General features: G+C 35.6%; 1 protein-coding gene across 2 annotated transcripts in view; it reads left to right on the forward strand.

The window, feature by feature from the left end:
- The window catches only part of TBC1D4 (TBC1 domain family member 4), a 171554-nt gene that overhangs the window by 129419 nt on the left and 15749 nt on the right, over positions 1-26386 (forward strand). For both annotated transcript variants that reach the window (XM_063102105.1, XM_063102106.1), the window contains exons 9-14: positions 5083-5157; positions 7418-7644; positions 9449-9613; positions 16881-17041; positions 20058-20264; positions 24346-24504. In XM_063102105.1, coding sequence (XP_062958175.1) covers positions 5083-5157; positions 7418-7644; positions 9449-9613; positions 16881-17041; positions 20058-20264; positions 24346-24504 — 994 coding nt within the window. The remainder of the gene's footprint in view (positions 1-5082; positions 5158-7417; positions 7645-9448; positions 9614-16880; positions 17042-20057; positions 20265-24345; positions 24505-26386) is intronic.

The following is a 26386-nucleotide window of genomic DNA, read 5'->3' on the forward strand; positions in this document are numbered from 1 at the left end:
ATTGCATCATCTAAGAACTTTTTAGGACTACAAAATCCTGGCCCTCACTCAAGACCTACTTAATTAGAAACTCTGGGGGTTGGGTCCAGTAAAGTGGGTATAACAAGCCCTCCAGGTGATGCTGATGCAATCTAAAGTCTGAGAACTACTACTCGAGATAAGTGTAATTCTTAAAGCACTAACATCATGAATGGGGAAACGGTATCCACTGTCATTGGCTACCCGAGTTGAACACAGTGTTTAGTGAGAATTTTACTAGAAAGACTATTTAAGTAGGTGGTCAGGGACCCGAATGCCAAACCTGGAAGGTTTTATATTTATGATCTTGGACAAACTATGTACCTTTTATAAGCCATAGATTCCCCATTTGTGAAATGGACATATTGATACCCATTTACCTCACATTATTGTGAGAATTAAATGTCAATATGTTAGGAAAATATCACATTATAGATATGAGATGGTATATTTAGTGGTAAGCACTAAACCTCTGTCATTGGCAAAATAGCAGAAGGGTGTTTAGAGCGTTTCTTTATCTCCATTCAGTACCTTGGCATTCTGTACAATACTTGCATGGCTGATTTTGAAGTGTCTCTTCTGCATGCTTTGAATTGTTGTAATGACTCCTTCTGCAAGGACACAGCCAATCTATTTTGGTCAAGGTGGATACTGTAGCTTTTGTGTCTCAAAGTGATGCCAAATGCCATAAATTTTGTGACCTAACAAGGTCTTGCTTCCCCTGTGTGCAGCAGAACATGCTTCGGAAGGTTGGCAGTTCCCCATGTTGTATTAAAGGTTACATAGCAAAAGGAGTTTTGTGTCCTTCTAAAACTTGTCATTTTTTCCCTGTAAAACTTGTCAGTTTTTTCACAGTCCAGTTGTAGAGTTCATTATCTCATAATTGCTGCCATTTTTAAATGTCAAAATATTTTATTTAGCTAACTATAGTTGTTTATGAAATAGGATCCATTTTTGAAATGCTTAGAAGCTCATCTCATTAACCATTAAAAAGTGGGCCCAAGGGAAAGGGCTTGACACATGAATTACTAAATCATAATGTAGTAAAACTGAGAAAGCTGTTTGTTCAAAGGTGAAGACAGACTCTTGTATTCTGATTTTTTGTCTCTTACTTTTTCTTAAGTTGGAGTTTTCCAGAAGATAATTATTTACTAATATAAAAGACGAGTCATTTTCAAAATAGTCCTCCTTTCATGCTTTCTTCAGAGTAATATTTATTGTCTTCACTTGTTGAAATTCATGAATTGATGATAGTACTAGAGTTTAATTTGAAGTAAGTTTGTTTTTCTTTATGCACATACAAAAAAACCACACGTGTATAAAACATGACTATGAGTAAAAAAATGTGTGATTTAAGTTGCTTTTCTAATAATTGAAATGGCTCGATGTCCATGTAACTATTTTCCCTTTTGTGACCAAAGACCATGTTTGAGATAGGCAGGTTGGCATGTAAGGAGCACCTAAATATAGCGGAAAGCAACCTGCTCTTTACTACATTTCCCTCTTGGCCACACACTAACACAATAGTTAATTAGCCACACATATAGTTTCTTATTGGAAGTATGTGAGTTATAGCATGGAACTGATGAACTGACAGAACCATAATGAGGTTCTAGGACATTTGTAAAATTCCACTTAACCAATGTAGGTGAATTAGTTTTTTTTTTTTTTTTTCTTTTTCTTTTTTGTGACTGGTAAGGGGATCGCAACCCTTGGCTTGGTGTCACTCGCACCACGCTCAGCCAGTGAGCGCACCGGCCATCCCTATATAGGATCCGAACCCGTGGTGGGAGCGCCGCTGTGCTCCCAGCGCCGCACTCTCCTAGTGAGCCACGGGGTCGGCCCTAGGTGAATTAGTTTTATTTGTACTTCTATTTTTCACAAAGCTCTATCTTAGGGAGGTAGTATTGAGTAAGAGCTTAAGAGCTTTACTTTTAAATTGTGCTTCCTACGTTCAAATTGCTGCTCTGTTCTTTAACTAGCTGTGTAAACTTGGGCAACATAATCTATCAGAACTTCAGTCTCCTTATCTGTGAAGCTGAGCAAAATAATTGTACCTGTCTCACAAAATTGTTGTGAGGATTAAATGAGATAATGCAGTGTAAAATGCTTAACATAGTATATGGTACATGATAAGCATTCGGTAATATTAGATGCTGCTGTTAATTTTGTTATTGATGTAGTTGCTATATTAGGAGCCAGTGGAGATGAAAAACTATAGTTAATATATACAGATAAGAATAAATATTGCTTCCATGGAACAAAATAGGATACCTTAAATATAAAACAGTCAATTGAGAACAAGAAAGATCTCTTAAAATTTTGAGAGTAGGCATAAAAAGGAAAATTCAATAGAAGGCTAGGAAAATAGAGTTGAAAAATCTTCCAGAAAACAGAGCAAAATGACAAAGAAATGGAAACTAGGAGAATAAGGCAAAAAACTAAAGATCAGTATGGAGATCCAAAAGCCTAATGGTAAGTGCACCATATATTAGTCCGTTTCTGTTACTTATATCAAAATACCTGGAACAGAGTGATTTATAAAGAAAATGAAATTTATTGCTTACAGTTTTTGAGGCTGGGAAATCCAAAGTCCAGGGAACACATGTGGTGAAGGCCTTGGTGGTGGCAATGACAGATACTTGGGGTCTTACATGGCAGAAAATGGCAGAGCAGAGAGAGACTAACTTCTCACATACTCTTAAAGCCCTCAGAACCACACCCCTGACCACTATTATTAATCTATTCACTACAGCATGGTCCTACAATCTAATCACTTCTTCAAGGCCCCACCTTTCAATTACCATAATTGGATTCCCCACCCTCAACAGTTACAGTGGGAATTAAGCTACTAATATATGAACTTTGGTGACACAATCTGGTCAGTCCACAGCACTCTGGAAAGAGAAAATGCATGCAGGAAATTTTCAAAGAAATAATTTAAGAAATTTCTCAGAGCTAATGAGAATGAGTTTCCAGACTTAATGGGCTCAGAAAGTACACAATAGAATGACTGAGTAAAATTTATGCCAAGGCTCATTGTTGTGAAATTTCAGAATGCCCAAGAGTAAAATTAGATTCTGTTCCAAAGAGAAATAGCAGGTCATACACACAGGCTCTAGAATCACGACATTAGACTTCTGAGCCAAAGGACACGAGCAATGCTATCATATTCTTCCAAACAGAATTATATATTCAGCCAACTATTAATGAAATGTAAGCATAGAATAATGACGTTTACAGACACATAAATTAAAAAAAAAAATTTACTTCCCAGTCTCCCTTTCTCAGAAAGCACCTGAAGAATGTGCTCCACCAGAATGAGGAAGTACTAAAAAAGAGGAAGACTTGGGATTAAGGAAACAAAAATACCAACAGAGGAGAGGGTTAAAGGAAATTTCTAGGTTGACCATAAAGGAAAATACTAAGAAGACCCATAGAGCAAAGCTAAATTGCAGAGTCTAGATTGGGGCAGGAAGACAGAGTTTTCCATAATGAAAAAAATTTCTTTCCTCAGAGAAAAAGGAAAAATTGTAATTGACGGATTATGTGATGTTTGACTGTATTGTGAGCTGTTGGAGAGTTTCATGATAAATTTGTGATTGCCGAAGTAGTGATTAACTTCATGAAAAACAAATGTACAAGATATGAGATGTAATCAGATGTAATCATAATGAAATACGTAGCTCAGCTGCAGATAGTATTTACAAAGTCATAATAATCTAAGCACAAAATACTGGTTTAACTGAAACTTGTGATGTGACTACATGTAGTGAGGAGGGGAAGAGAGAAGTGTGTGCATGCATGTGCACGTGTGTGTGGTGGGAGTGAGCAGTGGGTAAGAAGGAAGAATATTAAAGTCTTATTTCCCATAGTTAAGAAGTCAATAGATAGTGCCTAAAATGGAAAGATTAAAGAATAGTAGGGTAAACTGAATACTGGAAGCATCAATATAAGTAATTTCAAGGCTTGATTTGGGGAGTGGGATTTAGAGTGAGAGAGGGGATTGGTGACTGCCACTTTTCATTATTAGCGTGGTAGCACAATTTGACTTTTGGAACTTTGTGCAGGTATTACTTCGATAAAAAAATAAAATGAAATTTAATCCTCCACCCCCAAATTAAACAAAAGAATGTGTGGAGACGAACTTTAAAACTGTAAAGTGCTATGCAAATATTGTGCATTTTTAAATGTTGTAACGTCACTGTCACATTGTCTTGACTTGTATTTCCAGCCATTCTTTTTAGAACTTTTCCATGGATAGAGTTGTATAGAACGCCTCAGTCTGCGTTTTGTCTCTTAAGACCTTGTCGATGTGGTTCCAACCTGCCTTTCTGTCCTCTTTTCTTCAATAGTTGGCCTCAGTTTCTTCCCATTAAAGTGAGGGGAATAGACAAGATGATCTCCTAGGTCCCTCTTTCTTAGATCATCTGTGAAATCCACACCAGAGGACTATGTGAAGAGGAAATCAAGAACCAATTACTCAAAATTGAAGCAGACTGATGTCCGGTCTTCTTGAGTGCAATGATTTATTGAAGTTGTATTGTATTATCGGATAATGAGTGAAGCAAAAATTCATAAATTTCAGAATGCATTTTTTTCTGATTTGTTTCTAACATGTGTTTATTATAACCTTATAATATGAATTATGATGTTTGTAATCTAGGTTGTGTGGAGGTTGTGTTTATTAAACCATTTTCTTTATAACTTTTTTGGTTTATTTTGCTGATCTTCCACATCAACATTTATCTATGAGACACAGAATTAATGGGCTTTCACTGACCTTCTGGATGAATAATGTGTAACCTTGTAACCAAAATAACTTCAAAAAGCTTGGTCTGAGTATCTAGTTATCTAATGGCTGATTTAGAAATAATGGAGATAGGCTGAGAATAGTTCTGTTTACCATGCTGTAATTGCTGTTTAAACAGCCAACAAATTTGAGTCAACCGCTAAAGGATTAATTTAATGCTAAAATGAAGAGGCCACCTGACACTGCCTTTTATAGTTTTGAAGTGAAAATTCCAACTCTATGAAGGATTTAATTTTGTTCTCTTCACTCAGGGAGCTAACAGAAGGAGAGGTCGGCTTGGAAGTGTGGATGGCTTTGAACGGTCCAGCAGTCTTGCTTCAGAGAAGGTATCTAATCGGAGCTCCCTTGTTTGTTATTAATTGTGATTTAGCAAAAACCAACACTGATATGATAATATGCTTGCTTAATTATTTTATTGTCTTTTATAGGTTTTAAAAAAATAAATATTTGGGTTTATTATTTTCTTTTCTTTATTTTTTTAATTTTTATTTTTTTTGTATAATCAATTTTTTAAAAAATTTATTTTATTTATTGAATCAAAATGGATTATACATATTTTTGGGGTTGAACATTGAGATATGTTGATTAAATCAATATCACTAGCATATATATTGTTACAAATCGTAATTATTCTTTATGCCCCTTGTCCAATCTCTCCACATCCCCTTCTTCCTCCCCCCTCCCCCTCTAATTACCCTAGATTTCTTCTCTCCTTCTGAAAGAATAATGGTTACTCTGTTGATTTGTTGCCTAGATGATCTGTCCAATGCTGAGAGATGTGATCAGGTCCCCCAATATTATCATAGAGCAGATGCTTCTTCTGTCACTCTGAAATGGGTTTTGTGGAAAGAGACATCCTCTTCTTTTCTTTGTCTCTGCTGGTGACTCTTCGTGTGTAAATGCACTCCGGTGGTTGGCGGACCATCTGCGTGGTGGCTGTGGCGTCTAGCTGCTTTTGCAGCAGCCATGGTTATTGTGGTGGCTGTGGTGGGCCACCCACGTGGAGATGCTGTTTTTGGCATGCTCCTTGGCACTGGCAGTATGCCTGGTTGTGGGGTGTGTTTGGTCCCCTTCTCCATGCCTCTGGTCCCTGGGCAGGCCCCAAGGCACTGGCGCCATTTGCCTGGTTGTGGGAGAGAGGTCCAGTCCCCTTCTTGCCTCAGGTCCCTGGGTGGACCCCAAGGCACTGGCGTGGTGTGCCTTGTTGTGGGAGGAGGGTCTGGTTCCTGGCTCCATGCCTCGGGTCACTGGGTGGGACCCATGGCCCTGGCTTGTTGTGCCTGGTTGTGGAAGAGAGGTCTAGTCCCCTTCTCCATGCCTCAGGTCCCTGGGCAGGCCCTGAGGCACTGGTGCAGTGTGCCTGGTTGTGGGAGAGAGGTCCAGTCCCCTTCTCCATGCCCCAGGGGGTTTATTATTTTAAATAAGAAGATTCTGGGTATTAGCATATTTGTCTTTATGCAGCTAAGCCTTCTCATGTTGAGTCAGAACACCTCCCTTACAGGCCGACTGTGCTCTATCAGGCATTTTACTGTTTGGAGATAGTATGCTTTGGAGGACAGTATTTGAGCAACTGCTGATCCAAAGCTATCTAAAAATGAGCCATGTAATTACTATGCTTGTACAGTGCTCTGTTTTTTTTTTTGTTCTCTTCTTATGTTACAATTTTTCCTCATTTTTTATCATTTCGACTGCACCCTTTGGCTCTTCTTTATTTCATAGACAACTCTCAGTAGGTTTGGTTGCCTTCCTGTATCATGCAGCATGTAACCTGAGGCATATGCAACCTGTTTTTATAATGGAAAAATATTAAAGCATTCTTATTAGACTACCTGTTGATGGAACCGGGGACTTAGTCCAGCTGTGAGTCTATTAGCCCTAACCCATACTCATCCAGAGAAACATTTCTACAGTGGTGCCTTTCCTGTAAAGTATAAACAACATACCTATCTAAATTGAAAGATTTATGATATCTGTCCATGCACTATGAGATGCATTCCAGCATAGCTCACATTTCATCCATTTCCTGTTTTTCATGTCTTTTAGAAGAAATTTACCTAAGGGAACATGTAATCGGATAGAAACAGCCATAGTGAAGGAAGATACCCACTGGGCTCTATTTTATTTTCCTGAAGGCTTTGCCATGAGACTAGGGCACTTAGGCATTGTGATATTGTTTTGACAGTACAGGAAGCATGCAACCGATATGTCACAGAAACAAGGAGATACATAAAAACAGACTCCACCCTCTTCTGGTCGTGATCTCTTTTCATCTTTCTGACAATAGTGAGAAAGGTACGGTAGCTATAACATTTTACCACAAAGCGTCAGGGGAAAGAATACCTTTTCTTGTCACCCCTTTCACTTTCTGGTCTCTCTTTACGGATGCTCTCACAGCTGCTTATCAGAAGAAATGGGTTGTGGGGATACTGATGAGCCTTCAGCATAGATTGAGTAAAAGGAAAGAAAACAGTTTTGTCATGACTCAGGAAGAAGATGAGGCACCCTGTCACTTTTGAGCTCTGTGTTTCGACAGGTCTGCCGTGACCCACGCAGGAAAGAAAGTCCTCCCTTCTGCTTGCCTTTCAGGACTGCTCGCCGGGAGACTCACCGCCAGGGACACCACCAGCCTCCCCACTGTCCTCAGCTTGGCAGACGTTCCCAGAAGAGGATTCCGACTCCCCGCAGTTTCGAAGACGGGCACACACGTTCAGCCACCCACCTTCAAGCACAAAGAGAAAGCTGACTTTACAGGATGCCAGGGCTCACGGGGTGCGCTCCCCTCTGCTGAGGCAGCGCTCCATTGAGCAGTGCAGGTGAGTGTGGACCTCTCTCCAGGGGTGAATCCAGACGGTCTTGTCACCTCGTGATGATCACTCTGGAGTCAAGCTGCACTGTGACTTCGTGCTATAGCCAACTTTCGGTGTTTAGAAAGACCCTAAAAATAAATTAAATTTGTTTTCCTCAGATACTAAGGAAAACAAGGCAGGTTAAGGCACACTTAAAGAGAAGAGTTAATGCATTAGGATGAAAACTTTTTTTTTTCTTTCAGAAAAATGGAGAAACAAGATATCATGCAATTGTTTTGTCTGAAAACCTGCTGACAGTACATGTTACTCAGTGTCTTCTTTTAAAAATCAAAGCCAGCAGATTTGAAAATAACATAGCAATAAAACTTCCTGTTAGGCTGCAGTAAAATTCCAGGGTCAAAACAATCACCTAAACTATCTTCATATATGAGATAATATTTGGATATATTTTATTACATAATAAATTAAGGCTAAATATGAAAATTGTTACAAATTTTATCTAGAATAAAGTGGTATCTATAAAGAAGACTATACATACCATAATTGACAGGCAGTGTCCATTAGAAATTATCTTCCATGGTATTAAAAAATAATTTAACAAAATTGTTTGACATTTGGTGAGAAATAGTAAAGGAGATAAACCTGGAATTGTAGAACGATTATATTTCTTTCTGTGTAGCACAGATCAGACTTTCTATCTTAGAACTAATTTTGTTTTTCTTCTTTACCTGTGAGTTTGATGCAGAATATAGGGTTGGATAGGGATGCCAGTTGGAGAGAAAAAAACAGAACTGGAAGTAAAAAGAGAGAGGTAATTTTTACAACAAGTGTTATCAAGTTTATCAGCATTTCCTTTAAGGATACATTTTTTTTCTCATTGTTTTCTGAATGATTTTATATTTTAAAAAAACATTTATGATATAAAAATAAAGTAAACCAACAGAATCAATTATCCTCAGATTTTTTTTGTATCTGTGTTAAAGAGATTAAGTATTCATATGTATACTAAGATCTTTTAAATGATTGCTTCATTTATATTTACCCAAGTTAACAAATCTCTTTTTCTTTCCAGGAAAAATTATTTTCAAGAATTAAAAACATCAATTATTTTAGACTGTAAATGATATCTCAATTCTTTTCACATTTTATAACGTATAAGTTCAGATAATTTCTACCAATATAAAAAGATGCTATTTGTGTCATTGTAAACTTGCTATGCAAAGAAACTTCTAAAAAAAAAAAAAGAACTATGTGGAAGATTTAGCGCTTTGGATTAAACCATAATGGCACAATTCCACAAGCTTCTGTAAAGAACACGGATATTAATGTTTGTTAAGCCAAAGGTATTATGATGACTTCCAACAACCAAACATGTTGTTCTTAAATATTTAGAAGGGTTTAACTCTTTAAAATAGTTAGTCTTTGAACCACTGATAATCAGTTTTTCCTTCTTGTTTCCTGTAATTATTTATGCTTTCCTAGTTTTTCCCTTGAAGTGTCTTTTGCATGTAAAACAAACATTTTTGTCTTAAAATTGTTAAGAATTTTTTGGAGACAAACACAGATGGTTAGAAATACTGCATAGATGAGGAATTCAGTTTGTGAAAAAGTCAAACTAGGTCATAGTCACCTAAATAAAGAACTGCATGCTCCTTTTTTTTTTTCTTTTCCCATGTAAGATCTAGCCATGAGCCTTGAAAGGAAAAGTTAAATTAATAGCAAGAAGCTATTTATATGCTTTTTCATAGTGAATAAAGATTTTTTGCTGAAATATAAATTAAGACAAATTTGCTGTATTTTCTGTACTCAGCATTCTTCCATCAGCTCGACGCATGCACAAGGAGAGTAATTCTTCCTCCAGTCTTCCAAGTCTTCATACTTCCTTCTCTGCCCCCTCCTTCACTGCCCCTTCTTTCCTGAAAAGCTTTTACCAGAATTCAGGTAGACTGTCCCCACAGTATGAAAATGAAATCAGGTGAGATCAGTGTCCTCTGTTTGCAAAGCAAAATTTTTTGGAGTGATATACTGATATGTTACTAAAAACTGGCTGCTTGATTTTGGAGTGACATTTATGCATCCTTACATTGTGCTTGTTCTAATCTGCTTCTATATTGGTTTCAATTCCAATTAATTTTATTACAAAAAGTTTTTAAGCCAGTAGTTTCGAAGCTTTTTGATGATATGATTATCTTTTGAATTATAGATTTTTTTTTTTTGTATTATTTGTGTGTTTCTTTGCCTCGGACCCTGGAGTCTAAGCTTTATATCATTTGGATTAAGACCTAGTGCTAACACATACAAAGCAAACCTTCCCTGATCACACCTTTTTTTTCTCAGTCTTTCTTGACGTATTTTATGCAACCTATAAGCCACCAATTGAACCAACTGTACTAAAGTGATAAATATAATACATATTTATGTTTAAGTACTGCATATAGAATATTTCCTAGGCATTTCTTTGATTTTTTTCAATAACAGACTGACTTATCTGAATCTCAGTGTAAGGCACTTAATGGGTATTGGATCATGTTGATAGCAACTCTTAGATAGTAGGAAGGGTCTTGTGAATCTTAGAGATTTGGAATTTTAAATTCAGGTTAGGCATCCTTTTTCAGGACCGCTATCCTGAATTATTAAAAACATGTTAAGTTACTCTTTAACCAGGCTGAGAAAAAGGAACCAAGATTTTTTTAACATTATGGTTTGTTGGTTAATAGATTCTCTGTACAGTATTGAAATGATAAAGGAAAGGGAATAATTGTATTTTTTGTTTCACTTTCAAATTAATTGTTCAAAATTTATGTAATTTCATTGTTTAGTAGTTAAACTATAACTGTGTTTGATAATATGCTATTTTTTCATAATATTCATTTGTCAAGTATATAATATATTCTTTCCATCAACAAGCATCTTTGTTACTCCTTATAACTTCTTCTCAGGTTTTAAGGCTATATTTTAAAAATTATTTGTATTGAAATTTATTGGTGAAAAGTAAATGATAGTTACAACTTATATGGGAATGCCTTTTTATTCTGAATCCTGGTTTTGGATGTATCTCTGTCTCTCTGTTCTAATGCTATTCCTTGTTTTCCTGTGTACTAGACAGGACACTGCTTCAGAATCAAGGTGATTAGAGATCTAAATATTTTCATTTTAAAAATTCACAGATTCTTCCAACTGAATGTTGCCATTAGTTTAAAAAGCCATTTTAGTTATCTCCTGAATGCATGCCATCATTCTGGGTGGTCTGAGGTCTACATAATAGGAAAAATGTGACCCCCTGGTATAATCAAAGATCACAAATAACCATTTAAAATGTTGATTAAAAACAGAAATCCTGTTTCTACTCTATTCCATGTTGAAACTTTCTTAGAGCTTTGCTGTGGCCTCCAATCAAAGCCTAATTTTAGTTTTAAGTTAATCAAAGTGAATTTGCTAGCTGGAAGGCTAGATATGTACATATGAGGAGTTTATCCCATATCCCAAGAAGATGTAGACATGAGCATCCTAAAAGAAACATACTCATAAAATCAAATCTGGTTTTCACCTGAAGAAGATTATTAATCTACTTCTGTTCATCTTAATTCCTGTCATGTTGGTCACTTTGAGACATTGCTAAAAGCTTACAAACTTCCATTGGTCTGGTCAGAGGAAAACACCTAGTTCCTTTTTAGGGAAGTCTGACCACATCTGTGATGACATCTCGGCCTCTCGACTCAGTGCTTTTTGTGGTAAACATCCACTTGAACAATTTAACTGCAAATAGCTGTTCTTTGCTCAGTTCCAATTTTTACACTTTGCTCATATCATGAGCCTAATGAAACACATACATGCCCATCTTCCTATTTGGGCCACTAACATGTAGATTTCATGTAACTGGAATAAAAACAGTATTAAAGATTGGACTAGAATGAGATGTTCAAGAGAAAAAAGTCCCCAGAAAACTATTTTGGTTGACCTATACTTTTTTGTGGTGGGGTATAAACACCATTTAAATAACACTTATCTGTTTTTAAAGCTTAATGGAAATGTTGACTTTCTTTGCCTTATGCCCTTTTAGGTTCCACTACAGGCATAGACATAGGTCTGTTACTTTAGAGATCATCTGGCCTACAATTTCCTCATTTTACACATGGTTAGATTGAGCCCCAGGGAGATTGTTTTATATTTTGCTTGAAATATGAGTTACCAGAGATAGTTTAATTTCCGATGTACAGACTTGCTTATTTTTCCATAAGTCTGCATTTGGTGTGCAGAGTTTAGGAAATAAAACCCTTTGTTCTCCTCATTCTTTTTTCCTACACATTGTTCCACTGACTAATAATCTGTCTTTGACTCATAGCTCAGATGCCATGTATTGATTTCCACTAGAATAGTTCAATCTCAATTTTATTTAATTGGTAAAGATTTTCCATAGGATGACAGATGTGTATCCAGTTGAAAGCCATAACTTATATATAAACTACTAGTGCACCTGATACACGTATGAGTTAAATTTACTGTGGATCCTGAAGAAAAAAACTAAAATTTCATCACTATATGGTTCCATGCAGCCTTTCTTAAGGCATTTGCAAAAATGGCTTTTTCAGTTTTCTGGTAAATAGTTGCTGTCACACTAATCAGATTTTGTTATCTTTCTTGAGTTGTAGTCCATTGTGGTTTAGATATATATTTAGCCAAGGTGTAGCTATTTATTTGGACTTTATGATGCTCCTAGTTTTAGTTGGGTGCTGGGGGTGGGGAGCGATGGGAGGCAGTTTGCTGCTCAACAGAACAACTCTGTAAAACTGGTTCCTGGTAGATGAATTTACCTTTGTGCAAAGCATGTCTGTATTGCTTTGGCAGGAAATAAAACATGACTATATCCTTCTTAAAGTTGAGTCCCTGTGAGTGGTCATTAGAAAACCTTCATTCTGTAAGGTATCCAGTGAATTAATTCTCAGTAAAGTAGGCAAGTATGCATTAAAAATTCCATGTTAACTATAAGAAGTATAATGTTAATTTTATAGTTGATGTTGTAAAGGCTACAACTGCTTGTTCCAGGATATATTAAAAGTTATCTTGAAGCTTTTGGGGGAGGGCTTCATATTATATCCATAGGTTTTTGATTGATGCTGTGTTCAGGGGACTTGGAATCAGCCCTTTCAGCCTACATGGCGATACACATAATATGGGATTTTTTTTCCCTTATAAACCTCTCATTTGTATTTCCAGATTGTGGTTCTTGATTAACCGATGAATGATGATATGTATTCCATATATAATATACCAATACAAAAATGAGTGGGAGTTTTCCAAGTTGTACATCCTTCCTAGTTATGGATTTTTCATTTCATAAATTTCTGATAAAGGTAGTGCTGCCACAGAAAACTTTTCCTGAATATGTCTCTTGGAAAGCAATTTTATTCTGCACATTTATATTCCAAAATACAAATGAAGGAGGGAAAAGGTTATATGGAAAAATAAGGGCACAGTTATAATTTGTTCACCTTTTTAAAAATGTAAAGATGATTAAAAGACCAATGTATGTGTATTTTAGTGTAATTTAAGGTGTTTTTGATTTGGTCCTTTTGTTTAAAATAAAAATTATGTACATTTTAGAATGAAATTATTTTAAAGCAAAGGAAATGAGACATTTATATAAATGAAGCACCTAGTAGTGCTCTGAAGTTATTTTTCTGCTGAGATAAATGAAATTATTCCATTAAAAAATGGAGAGAAGTAGCTGGCCAGGAGACTTAATGCTAATTAGAGACTGATATTTTTCCACCAGAAACACATTAGATCCTGGAAGTCCTGACAGCTTTGTTTTTGTGGGTGTAATTCAAAGAGTATTTACATTGGCACAATAAATTACAGTCCCTGAGTGTCTGGCTTCTGGAGCGCCTGGATCTGAAGCTTGGCTCCTTCACTCATTGTCCATGTGGCCTGGTTACTTAGCCTCTTTCTACTTCAGTTTTCCTGCTAAAAATTGCAATAATAATAATAATACCTATCCTGTAAGGTTGCTGTGAGGATGAAATTAACTCATACTTGTAATATGTTTAGAACAATCAATACCTGATATAAAGTAAGTGGTTTTGGTGAGTCTTAGCTTTGTTATTATTGTAGTAAATACCACGTTTCATTTTTATTTTCACTCAAAAATAAGCATTGTACTTGTCTCCCTGCTAACTTGAATTAAAGGAGAAGTTAAGAGAAAAACAATGTTGGAGTAAAAAAATGAAAAAAAAAAATAAGAAAGAAAGAAAAAACACTTTTCCCCTTTATTCCAGTGCAGTTTCCAGATTGGGATATAGGAATTTTGATGCACAGTGTGTCATATGGTTTTGATTCTTGAAATGACCACCTTATGAATGTCAGATTGCTGACTAAATGCAAATCAAGCAGTAAAATTGCTGTAAGTTGCATATGTGTACTGACTGGTTAAACCCTTATCTGGAATCTGACTTCTGAGTACACATCTTCTCTTACTAAATGAAGCAGAACAGCTTTTTTGTCTTATCTCAGCAACCAAACTGCTTTTTCAGGATGTCGTTTTTTAGTACAAGATAAAAGGTCAGTCGTCTGCTATGTAAGTTCTTCCTTTCAGTATATTATTATCTTATACTTTGACTGCTAATTTTTGGCTTATTACTGGCCATTGCATTTCAGACATGGGAGGAAAATTTGCCATTTGGCAGTTTATGTAGATTACAGGCTTATAAAAATTTAGATGTTATATAATTTTCAGATATGTGTTAGAACATATTTGTATATGTGTTATGAAAGGGCACTTTATGCACCTGTTTTATAATATATTTCCCCCAAAGCTTATCATTTATAGTCAATAATGAAACTTATGTGGGTACTGCTCAGTTTTATTTTTAGTACTCTCTAAACACTTGATATGTCCTTAACGGTGAATTGGAAGGTGATTCTTAAAAGATGTTTTAATTCCAGCATTAAAATATAAACATTTCGGAATCCTTTGGTTGGGTTTACTCTAGTTTTGATCGTTAGAGCTATTAAAATAGTCAAGAGAAACCAATATTTGTTGAACATTTACCCTGTGGTGCATTGAAATAAGTGTTTTTACATAGGTATTTCATTTAGGTTTCAAAGCTTAAATTATAAATTAGATGGCTTACGTAGGAAAGGAGCAACACTTACTAGAAAAAAAGATGCTTTCTGTTGCTATTAACAGTGTTGTCATTGTCAATACCCATTGATGCCATCAACAACTCAGTCCATATTTTTAGGAAGTAAAGCCTTTGGGACTTTCTGCCAGAAAGACTATAAATTATGACTTCCAATAAAGGGCTTTAAGAAGGTAGATCTTTTATTTATTCCTGACATGTTAGCCTAGCCAATATTTTTTTGTCCACTTTACCTAACCTTCTGAGTTAGCATTTCATATGGTTTTACAAAATATTAATTTATTTAGTGTATACTTGTGTGCTTACTATTTGCCTGTTACTACACTAGAAGCTAGAAATATACCCATGAACTGGAAATGTTACAAATAACTGCCAGTAAGCCAGTGTTACAAAAATGAAGATACAGAGCACTTCAAGAGTATTTCTCAGGATATAACTATTATGTACAGGACACTCGAATCGCAGTTTCTAAAAGGGAAATACTTTAATGCTTTCCATAGTGGAAGTAAAGATGAACATATTTATTCAGTATTGCGGGAAGTTTTCAACAGTGGACACATATTAGGATTATGATTTTATCCAGGATGCTTAACAAAGGGGGTTTGACTATATTGAGATGTTTGTATCAGCTACTTTGTAAGGTATCATAACACATCATGACGCTTGCTGTCTGTGCAGCAGCTCAGAGATATATCCTTTTAAACATCTTAACTAGCTAATCCAAAAGTAATATTTCCAGGAAGATAGAGCCAGATTAGAAATAAGTGAATTGCCTGATAACTGTAAATATGGACACACAGAGTAAATAAAAATATGACAGGCAGGTATTGAATTGCTCTCCTCACTATTAATTGCCTCAGCGCTGTTAAGTTCCTCTGAGTATCTGAGAGGCTTGTGGCTTTTCTAGCTGGCTTTCATTTCTGACCTATCTGAACTTCTTGATTCTATAAAAAATCCTATACCTTCATTTGTTGGTATTACTGACTGTAAATATTGGTATCTTCATCATTCTCTCAAGAAAGCTAAAAAACTGTGAAACTTAAACTAAAATACTCCTACCACTAACAGCAACAATTAACGTGTGCAGCTACCAACAGCTACAAACGTAGTTGGTCTCTAAAGTACCTTTGAGTCATAATGACCTTTTATTGCACACTACCCCAGAATAACTCAGAGTGATCTTTCCTAGGAAATGAAATTCTTAGAGTTGATCAGCATTTTCACATGTAAGTGTCACAAAACACTAATGTAGAATGAGGTAATACTCCCAGCCCCCCGAAATTGGGGGAAGTGATTCTTGGATCAATTAATTTGAATAATTTAGGGAATCTCTATGTACCGTTTCCCTGTTGGAGAGACACAATGCATGCCAATGTATTAACACTCTCTAAGAAGTCCTGATATAAAGAAATCTGGTTAATTTTTGTTGTTGTTGTTGTTGTTTTTATTTTTATTTATTAGTTTTTGGGCTACTGAACTGTAAGGGGGTCTAAACTGGTTAATATTTTTTAACTTAGCCTGTTTAATCTTTGATCCCAGTTTTTTTCTTAATATATCACCTGACAATAATCTCAAAATTGACCATTCTGCCTATATTTGAACTATGTTTTGCAATGATCCAACTATTGGTAGCTGACAATTTGGAGACAGATCTGAACAGTCACAGGCAAATAGAAGCTTTCTTTGTCAGCTTATTTTATAAGAGCTGTAAGAATAGTTACTCATGAGCCTTTTATGAAATATTTACATTGTTTAGAATAAACTATTAATTTTATTTCTTTAGTGAAGCATAAGTTCATTACTTAGGCAACCTTATTCCTTCATATGTTTAAATACTGCTATTCTTCAGATTAGAATTAGGACTGGTTGGCTACTAAGGAATGAGTAGAAATGGGTGAGCTTCTCATGACTGGGCTGTGGCCTGGAATGCAATTTCCCCAGAATGTGGTGGCCTGAGTGACCAATGTGCCTGGTGACACATTGCTCCATGTTGCCTGTGGCTGGTGCTTGACTGTGGCAGAACTTGCGAATGGCTTGAGCTACCATTTTGTTGTGAAGTGCCATGTTCTCATTGCAAGTTATATATTTATTTGCTTCCTACAGTGATGGAGAAGGGAGAAAAAGGACCTCTTCCACCTGCAGCAATGAGTCCCTGAACACTGGAGGAAACCCTGCCACTCCTCGCCGCATCTCGTGGCGACAGCGCATTTTCCTCAGGGTTGCTTCTCCCATGAACAAATCTCCCTCAGCAATGCAGCAGCAAGGTCTGTGTGGTCCTCACTAGAGAATTACTCCTTAAAAGTGTTACAGAGTAGGGAATGGAAAGCAAATTCTCTGTGTATAGATTTACACAATTAACAACTATGATTCAATAAGAAACAAAACAAAACAAACAACAACAAAAAAATAAAGACAACAGGTGTGGACAAAAAAGCTGAAGCGGGGAGGGAGTCAATACTTAGGTTCCTTCAAAGGCCAAGTCTCCCAGGTTGAATGGATTTGGATATTGTATGACAGATATTATCTTTGGGGAGATTTCCTTAAAGTAATATGATTTTATAAGTCCAGAAATGCTACATCATAAATGAGTGTTTGCCCATGAGGGCTCTGCATGGGGTTAGTGACATTATAAAAGAGATTGTAGAGCTCCCTCCCCCCGCTTCCCCCTCCTTCCACGGTGTGAGGATCCAGGGAGAAGAGAGCTGTGAGCCAGGACTCTGCCAGTGCCGTGTTCTTGGACTCCCCAGCCTCCAGAACTGTGAGAAATAGGTTTCTGTGGTTTATAAGCCACGCTGTCTATGGTATTCTGTCAGAGCAGCCCAAACAGACTAAGACAATTATTGACTTCCAACCTAAGCATCCATCACAGACCCACAGAACCACAGGAAGTTTTAGCTGGAAAGGACCTTTGCCAAAGATCCTAATTTTCACATGAGCAAATAGTCCCCAAGACATCAAGGATTACTCGAGGGTTGCTCAGGCACCAAAGTGTGCATAACTAGGACTCATACCTTGTCAGGGGAAAAGTATGAATGCTAGACTTTCTCCTTGACTCAAAGGATATGCACACTTGGTATGACTTCACCCCAAATTCACCTCATTCTAAAAGGCAACATGAATTATTTTATAAAGCAAAGAATTCTTTTGTATCCAAAAAAAAAAAAAAAAAAAAAAAATTTACGTGAGTATGGTGGAGAAATAACTTCTTTTTCTGTATCTGATATAGTGGTTTATTTCTCATGTGTCATTAGAACACATTAGACATTGAGTATCTGCTCGCTGAATGAATAAATGAATTAATAAATAAGAGAGTGAGTTTCTAAAACCTCTCATTGGGCCTATTCCTTGATGCATAGGGGGAACTAAGATGGTGCTAGAAAAGAAGTCATAAATCTTATTATTAGAAAAGCAACATAGTCTTTTACAAGAGTCACACATAAAACAAAGTGACACAGAAAAGTTGAACAATGAAGAAGTGGATACAATACACAAGGCAAACATCAACCAGAAGAGAGTATGGGCAGCTCTCTTTGAATATTAGACCTATTAGAAATTAAAACAAAAACACCTAAAGGGGCAAAGTAAATGTAACCATAAACAAAAACATGTAACAAGAATGAGAACATGCATAATTATATAGCCCTGAGAACTAGAAAATAACACTTAACAGGATTTTGGAGAAAAATAAATAAACCAGTAGCTCTCATGGAAGATTTTAATGTATTCTTCTCTGAAAAATAAATGCAGAGAAATTAAATATTTGAATAACACAATTGAACAAGCTTGACATAATATTTATACAGAACTCTTTTCCCCTATAGAGAAAATTGATTTATTTTTAGCACACATGGAACATTCATAAACCTTAATGATGTGCTTATCCATAAAGTTTTTAAAATAAACTTCAGACAGTCATGATCATTTATACTGACATGCTCTGACCACAGTGTCATAGAAAGAGAGAAAGATGTCACGAATTAGAGAACAACCAAAAAATTTCATGTGTTTGGAAACTGAAAACTGTACTCCTGGAAACTAGAAGGAAGAAAATATGATGATCATATCAAAATGGAGTGAATTAAGAGGACAATTAACAAACATGAATGAATTCATATAAAAACAAGAAGGCCAAAAGTCAATTGTATTGAACATTCAAGAAGCTAGAAAGGGGCTGACTGGTTAGCTCAGTTGGTTAGAGCATGGTGTCATAACGCCAAGGTCAAGGGGTCAGATCCCCATACCAGCCAGCCACCAAAAAAAAAAAAAAAAAAAAAAAAATTTTGTTCAAGAAGCTAGAAAGGAGCCTTAGAGTAAAATTTAAAAACAACAACAACAAAACATAAGGAAGCAAGTGTAAATAATAAGGGTAATGGCAGAGGTCATTGAATTAAAAAAAAAAAAAAAAAACAACTGGCAATACTAAAGATGAAATTAACTCTGCCTAGGATGGTCAGAGAAAGCTTCATGGAAAAATTAGATGTTTATTCAAACTAATTGCTGGGAGAACCGTGTTTCAGCCGGAGGGAATAGCAAAGCTCCGGGGTCATTTTCGAGAACTGTGCAGGTCAGAGACTCACAGGGATCCAGCATGAGGGGCGCATCGCATGCGACACTGAGAAACGGAGGCTTGGAGAGGTGACTAGAGGCCATTCCCAGTAGTTTGGACTTTGTTCTTTGGGATATGAGCAACCATTGAAGCACTTTAAAAGATATGACATGTTTGTTAATAGGAAAGTAATTGGCAGTAGTGTGAAGCATGGCCTGGAATGAAGGGAGAGGATGAACTTCAGATCAGTCAGGGGGTGTCCAGGAGGAGAGGGTAGAGGGAGTGCCATGCTCAGCCAGGAAAGGCCCAGTGTCGCCTACTGCTTTTCTCTTGATGGGTTCTGACGCAGATGTTGACCTTAGGAGATCACTCTTACCTACGCACTTAATCGTCTTGTTTTGCGCAGCCAGATAATATGCACAGATAAATTGCAGAAGTGTTGGACTCTGGGGACAGGCCAGTTCATTTTGTAGCACCTCCATTACAGGTCTTCTTGTGTAGAAAGGAGAAGTGGTGAAATGACCTGTGCTTTCGTTTCACTGCGAGAGGGAAATCTGAAAGGGGAATTCAGTCTACTGAATTTACTTAAATCATTAGTTCCAGAAAATAAGAGTTCCTGGGAAAGCGAAAACCTTTAAATGTGGGAGTTAAGATGAGGGAGTGTCTGTTCTAGAAAGAGCTTCTGTAGTTGGATTACTGCTAAGGAATGCCTCTCACTGTTTTCTTCTCTGCAGATGGATTGGACAGGAATGAGCTGCTGCCTTTGTCCCCTCTTGCTTCAACCATGGAGGAGGACCCACTGGTTTTATTCCTGTCTGGTGACGATGACCCAGAGAAGGTTGAAGAAAAAAAATCAAAAGAACTGAGGAGTTTGTGGAGAAAGGCTATACACCAACAAATCTTGTTGCTTCGAATGGAAAAAGAAAACCAGAAACTTGAAGGTTAGCCATTCAAACAGGGCTAAGTGATATGATGCTGTAACTTAAGGGTGTAGGTTAAACCTCTCCCCTCTATACACACTCACACTCACTCTCAGACTGCATACACACTTTGAAAATATCTACTTCGGGAATATTTACTGATATTATTTCCATTTTGTGAGGTGGTTATGATATGGGAAAGGTCAGCTTAAGATATTTGTATTTTTGTTTGAAATAGATTTGCGTTTTAAGTAGATATAAAACATCAGAAGCCCTTAAAGTCTATCTGGGTAATACAGAATGTAGATAATATGGAATCAATGTATTTGATATGACTGAAAGTTTAATATCATTGTGCATTACTTTTAAAAATCCTTAAATATGAAAAAGAAAATTTTCTTCTTTTGAATATGCTTTTCAACTTTCAGGCTAATTATGTCCATAATGGGAGAAATAGGCATATTTGCCTATTCTAAACAAATTTTGTTTGCATTGTATCCAGTTCAGCTAATTAATTATAATTATCTGTTATCAAATCAAAGTTCCTGTTTTTTGCTAATGCTTCATAAATTTTCTACTTAAAAAATCATTCAAATTATTCAGTTTATAATCAAATAATTTGTAATAGCTACTGTGCTATTTATGGGACTTTATTGCTAAGTTTATGAATATCAAATATTTTAGAATATGTTTTTCAGCATTTGAAGAAATGATATAATTTTCCCCAGTGCTGATAGAACCAAACACAAAGAGATACCCAGACAGTATCAAAATATATATATATGTATATATAGAAATATGCCATTATCTTTGCCAAAGCACTTAAACATAAAAGTGCCTTGTTTTTACATCTGTAAAATGAGTGATTTTGCTTAAGTGAGCCCTTTGACTTTTAAGATTATTGGCAAATATGCAATCTATGTTTTTCTCTCTTTTGCTATTATTGTACTGTCTTCCAAAAGCTTTTTTAGTACAAGTATTTACATTTCTGAGTTCATCATCTATCTCAAGATTTCTGTTACCACTATACATATTTTTCAATTCAATTTTTTATCTTAACAATATTATTTAGTTTGCAAGGACACATTTTTTTATTGCCATTTTCTTAGCAGAAGGAAAAGTACAAAAGATTTTAAATACCCTTAGGAAATACATTTTTTTCTTTAAAATTAAAAATTTAATTAATTGTTACTGACATAGCTTTAAAAAGTTTGTTGTGATAAGTGCTATGCCCACTTAAGCTTTCAAAGATTTCAAAATTTCAAACTTTCAAAAGAAGTTGAATTCATATTTTTAAGCAATTTGTTACATCTTGAGCTAACTCATAAATAGAAAAAGAGGTTTAAAAAAGGATGGTTATCATTCCCTTAAAAAATTTAAGACATGAAATTATATTTTAATTAGGAGTATGTACAGATAGAATCTTATATTAGATATCAAAGGATACTTTCAGAATCTTAGATTATTTGAGCTGGAAATGATCTTAAGAGATTATTTAGCTAGATTCTTCATTCTCCTGCTGAGTTAGTGACTGGCTTGGGAAGTCTAAGGGATTAACCTAAGATCAGACAGTGATGTACTAGCAGAACAAGCCCTAAAACTCAGGTTTATTTTTCATGGTTCTCGGGCTTTTTCCAGTATACCTCAGTATTTCTCAACTTTGTATGTTAATATAAATGGAATGTTTTATATAAATGAGTACATGTGTATTCTCAGTTATACTATATAATTTGACAGGATAAGAAAGGAGTTGACATTTGGAATATATTCACAGAAACCTTTATCAATTCTGTGTTTATTTCTGTAGGAGACTACTGCCATTAAATCTTCCCTTAACCAGGTGGAGCTCAGTAACCTATACTAGATCCAATTACAAAGACAAAAAAAAAAAAAAAAGTTGAACCTATTAAAATTCTAGCCAATGGATAATCATTTCTTGATGGTTCCTTATTTTTGCCTAGTTAGGTAGTTGAGGGCAGATATTAACTGTTCTTACTCACCATTTTATTCTCAGGGCCTGAGGCTGGCATAGTAGGTGCTTCTGATTATTTTAAATGAGCAGTGAACTAGAAAAGGTTGGAGGAAAAAAAAATCTTAGGAAATATTATGCTTTGCCCATTGTGAAGAAAATCATTTGTAAAGCTAAATGTAGGATTGTGTTTGTTGTCAGATTTAATAAACCCACCACTTTAAAAAAATTATTTGGTTTTCCTAGAGAAATATAAACCAAATATTGGGAAGCAAAGCTAATCTGTGTTAGAAAGCCATCTAGTGGTATCCAGGAGGAATATTTTTGTAGTGAATTTATCTTTTGATTATGTCTGGACTATTAATTACACAATTTTTACCGCCTTGCTTGAATAAGTCTGTTATAAGACATTTTAATTCTTTTAAAACAGTTTCAAGCACACTAAGTAAAGAGTAACATTGGTTTTCGTATTGTTTTTGTGCTGTCGAGGACTTTGGATGCATGACAGAGATTTGTGTTGCAGAAGGTAAGGTGGCCAAACACTGTGAGCTTGAGTGGATACAGATCACTGAGAAATTGCTGTCCATCGTGATCTTAATGAAAGAGAAGAAATAAACTCACATGTCAGTTCTTCATTCTCCCCTTCTGGAATCAATTATTCAAGATAAAGACCAAATGAAGATAGTGATTGCTTTTATAGGCATTTCTTTTAATGAACTCTGGGCCTGTATTTTAGACCACCAAATGAAAGAGAATTCTATATTATTTAAAAAGTGCAATTAGTGTTAACTTGAGTGAAATGAATTTTTCTTTTTAAGAATGTTAAAAAGGAACACAGGAACATATAACCTAATGTTGTTGAGGGCAGTGTGGATAACTCTGGAAATAGTGATAAAAATGTATCAGGTTATTGTGGTCAAATATTTCTTAAATCAAGGTTAGCACGAGGCATTGTCTTCTTGTATATATGTCATATATAAAATATTAACTCTTTAATGGTTAAGATGATCTGAGCTGTCACTTCTAAGGCTATCACATTTGTCAAAAAATTAAAATTTATAGCATAGCCTACATGGTTTGTATTTTATATTTAGCAGTGTTACCATGTATAACGTACAGAGTAAAGCCTTCTTAGGAAGTTATTTCTCATATTTTCTCACATGAAATGACTCAAAGTTTGAGACCATTATGTACCTTCAATTTTTTTTTAAGTTTTCTTTTTGAGAATGTGTTAGTGGTTGATTCGTAAGTCATCTGGCTTGGCTTTAAAAATATAATAAGATAGTAAAAATATTATGTTTTATTTTTATTTTATTTTCAATGTAATTGATTTTCATGGCCCTTTCCTCCCTCCCTCCCTGTCTTTACACCCCCAGCAATCAAAGTAGTGTTCTCTTTTCTTAAAAAGTTCAATGAATTATGATGATGGTTTAATACTTTTTTGTTTGTTTATTTATTTATTTATTTTTTATTAGCTCCTACTTATGAGTGAGAACAAGCAGTATTTCTCTTTCTGTGCCTGGCTTATTTCACTTAACATAATTTTCTCTAAGTTCATTCATGTTGCTGCGAATGGTAGTATTTCATTCTTTTTTATAGCAGAGTAGTACTCCTTTGTGTAAATATACCCCATTTTCCTTATCCACTCATCTGATGATGGGCATTTCAGCTGGTTCCAACTCTCGGCTATTGTAAATAGAGCTGCAATAAACATGGGAGTACAGGTGTCCCTTCTACATGATGATTTCCATTCCTTTGGGTTTATACCCAGCAGTGGAATAGCTGGGTCATATGGTAGATCTATCTGTAGTTGTTTGAGGAACCTCCATACCATTTTCCATAATGTCTGCACCATTTTACAGTCCCACCAACAGTTCCGTTTTCTCCTCATCCTTGCCAGTGTTTGTTGTTCTCAGTCTTTTTAATAATAGCCAGCCTAACTGGAGTGAGATGATATCTCAGTGTGGTTTTGATTTGCATTTTCCGGATGCTGAGTGATGTTGAACATTTTTTCATGTGTCTGTTGGCCATTCTCATATCTTCATTTGAGAAATGCCTATTCAGCTCCTTTGCCCAAAAAAATACTGTTTTAAAAACACATTGGTCTTATGTAAATTCTCTTTTTTTTCTCAGCAAGCAGAGATGAACTCCAGTCCAGAAAAGTTAAATTGGACTATGAAGAAGTTGGTGCATGTCAGAGGGAGGTCTTAATAACCTGGGATAAGAAGTTGTTAAACTGCAGAGCTAAAATCAGATGTGATATGGAAGATATTCATGCTTCTCTTAAAGAAGGTATTTGGGATAATCTCAACAATCTTTTTTTTTTTTTTCCCCCCCTAAAAAGCCTCAGTTTTTTTTTTTTTTTTGATTTGCTCAGCTCAGATATAATTTTGTCTTTGTGCTTTGCTTATAAAAAAAGGAAATTAATTTCTTTCTTTCTGTAGTTTAGTGACTCGACTGGTAAGAAAATGGTTCCAGGAGAGACACTATTCCTGAGGAAGTAGCAGACACCTTATCTACAGACTTTTCTGTTTACTTCAGCCAGATGTTTTTAGCTCTGTGTTGTTTACCAGGGAAGAAGTGCATGCATTGGTACAAGTCTTTGATCACGGCCATAAAAATAAGTCAGACTTACAAACTTGGCTCATTTCCATCATTTGGTCAGAAGTGTTTATTTACACGTGTGTGTATCTATATGAATGCGATTACACTCCTACATGTATGTATTTATATGTACAGATTTATGTTCTGATTAGTCAATTAATCAGATTTTCTTCAATTCATTTATTTATTTCTTTATTTTGGAGAAATTACTTTTATTTAGCCATTATGTTACATTTATTGTTTTATTGATGCTACACCATATAAAACACATGATATTTAAATAGTATAAGTTTAAAATGAAAAGTAATATATAACTATTTTATATGCAGTCTCTGTACCCAGATGAAATATATTAAAATGAGAATCTCTACAGCCTTCATAAATTGGGTGTAAAAATTAAAATCAGAAAATATCCAAAGAAATCTGATAATGAATCTTGTTTTAAAAGCCTATTATAATGTGCGAAACTATTGCACAGTGAGGTTTTGATGAAGCTAAGACTTATTTTGTAAGATGCCACATTGATAAGCCTAATAATATTTTATTCTTTTTCCTTGAAGATTTGTAAATCTTAAAGATTTTCATTGAATACGTTATTTGGGAGGCAAAATAGTGGATAATAGAATGTGTGTGGATGTAGATCACTCTATTCTTTGATATGACCTTTAAAGATGTTTGAGAGGTGCTCATCTTCCCATTTCTTATAGAATGCAGTTTAAACTTAGCACTGTGCCCAAGGCCCTCCATAATCTTTCTTTCCATCTCTCTGTCTCATTTTCTGCCTTTCGCTACCATGTATGTGTGCTCCAGAGATACTAGCTACTCTGGATGCCAATATGTCTCAGGCTAGTTTTTGCATGGAATGTTCCAGCTCTCCATCCACTTTTTCCTTCCCTCTCCACCATCTTCTCATTCCCCATCTCCCCTTCTTTCCGTCCCATACTCACTCTTTTCTCTTCCCTTTCCTCTGCTCCTCTCAGGGCTTCACACATTCCTCCACCTGAAGTGGTCGCTGCCCACATTTCTAGTCCGGGAAGTCCTGTGCTCCCTCAGATCTCAGCTCAAATGCCATTTCCTCAGAGCATCACCTTTTCCCCCATAAATTAGTTTAGTTTTATTATTTTTTCTCATGATGAATCCTATTTATCATAATTTGTAACTTTATATTTATGTGTATGTTTGTTTAATGTTTTTCTTGCCCCACTATGGCACGGTTAGCATCTAAGACAGCATCTTATACAAGTTACATACTGAATGAATGAATGAATGAATAGATGGGTGGATGGATGGATGGGTGGATGCATTAGATGAATTTTCCTGAGAATGGATTTATTCATCTCTCAGTGATGAGGTATCCTCAGTGCCATGCTCTCTGTCTTACTATATACTGGATACTCAATAAACGTTTGTTTAACTAAAGTGAATTAGCTTTCTGTAAATTGGTTATTGGATGGATAATAAAACCGCCCACTCCTGTTATCAGCGATTCATTTGATGGGCCAATGAAAGTTACCCTCTGCAAATGACATATTATGTGCTGTCATTCATTCATTCAACAAGTAGCAAGGTA

This window comes from Cynocephalus volans, chromosome 7 (genome assembly GCF_027409185.1).
Source record: "Cynocephalus volans isolate mCynVol1 chromosome 7, mCynVol1.pri, whole genome shotgun sequence".
Lineage (NCBI taxonomy): Eukaryota > Metazoa > Chordata > Mammalia > Dermoptera > Cynocephalidae > Cynocephalus > Cynocephalus volans.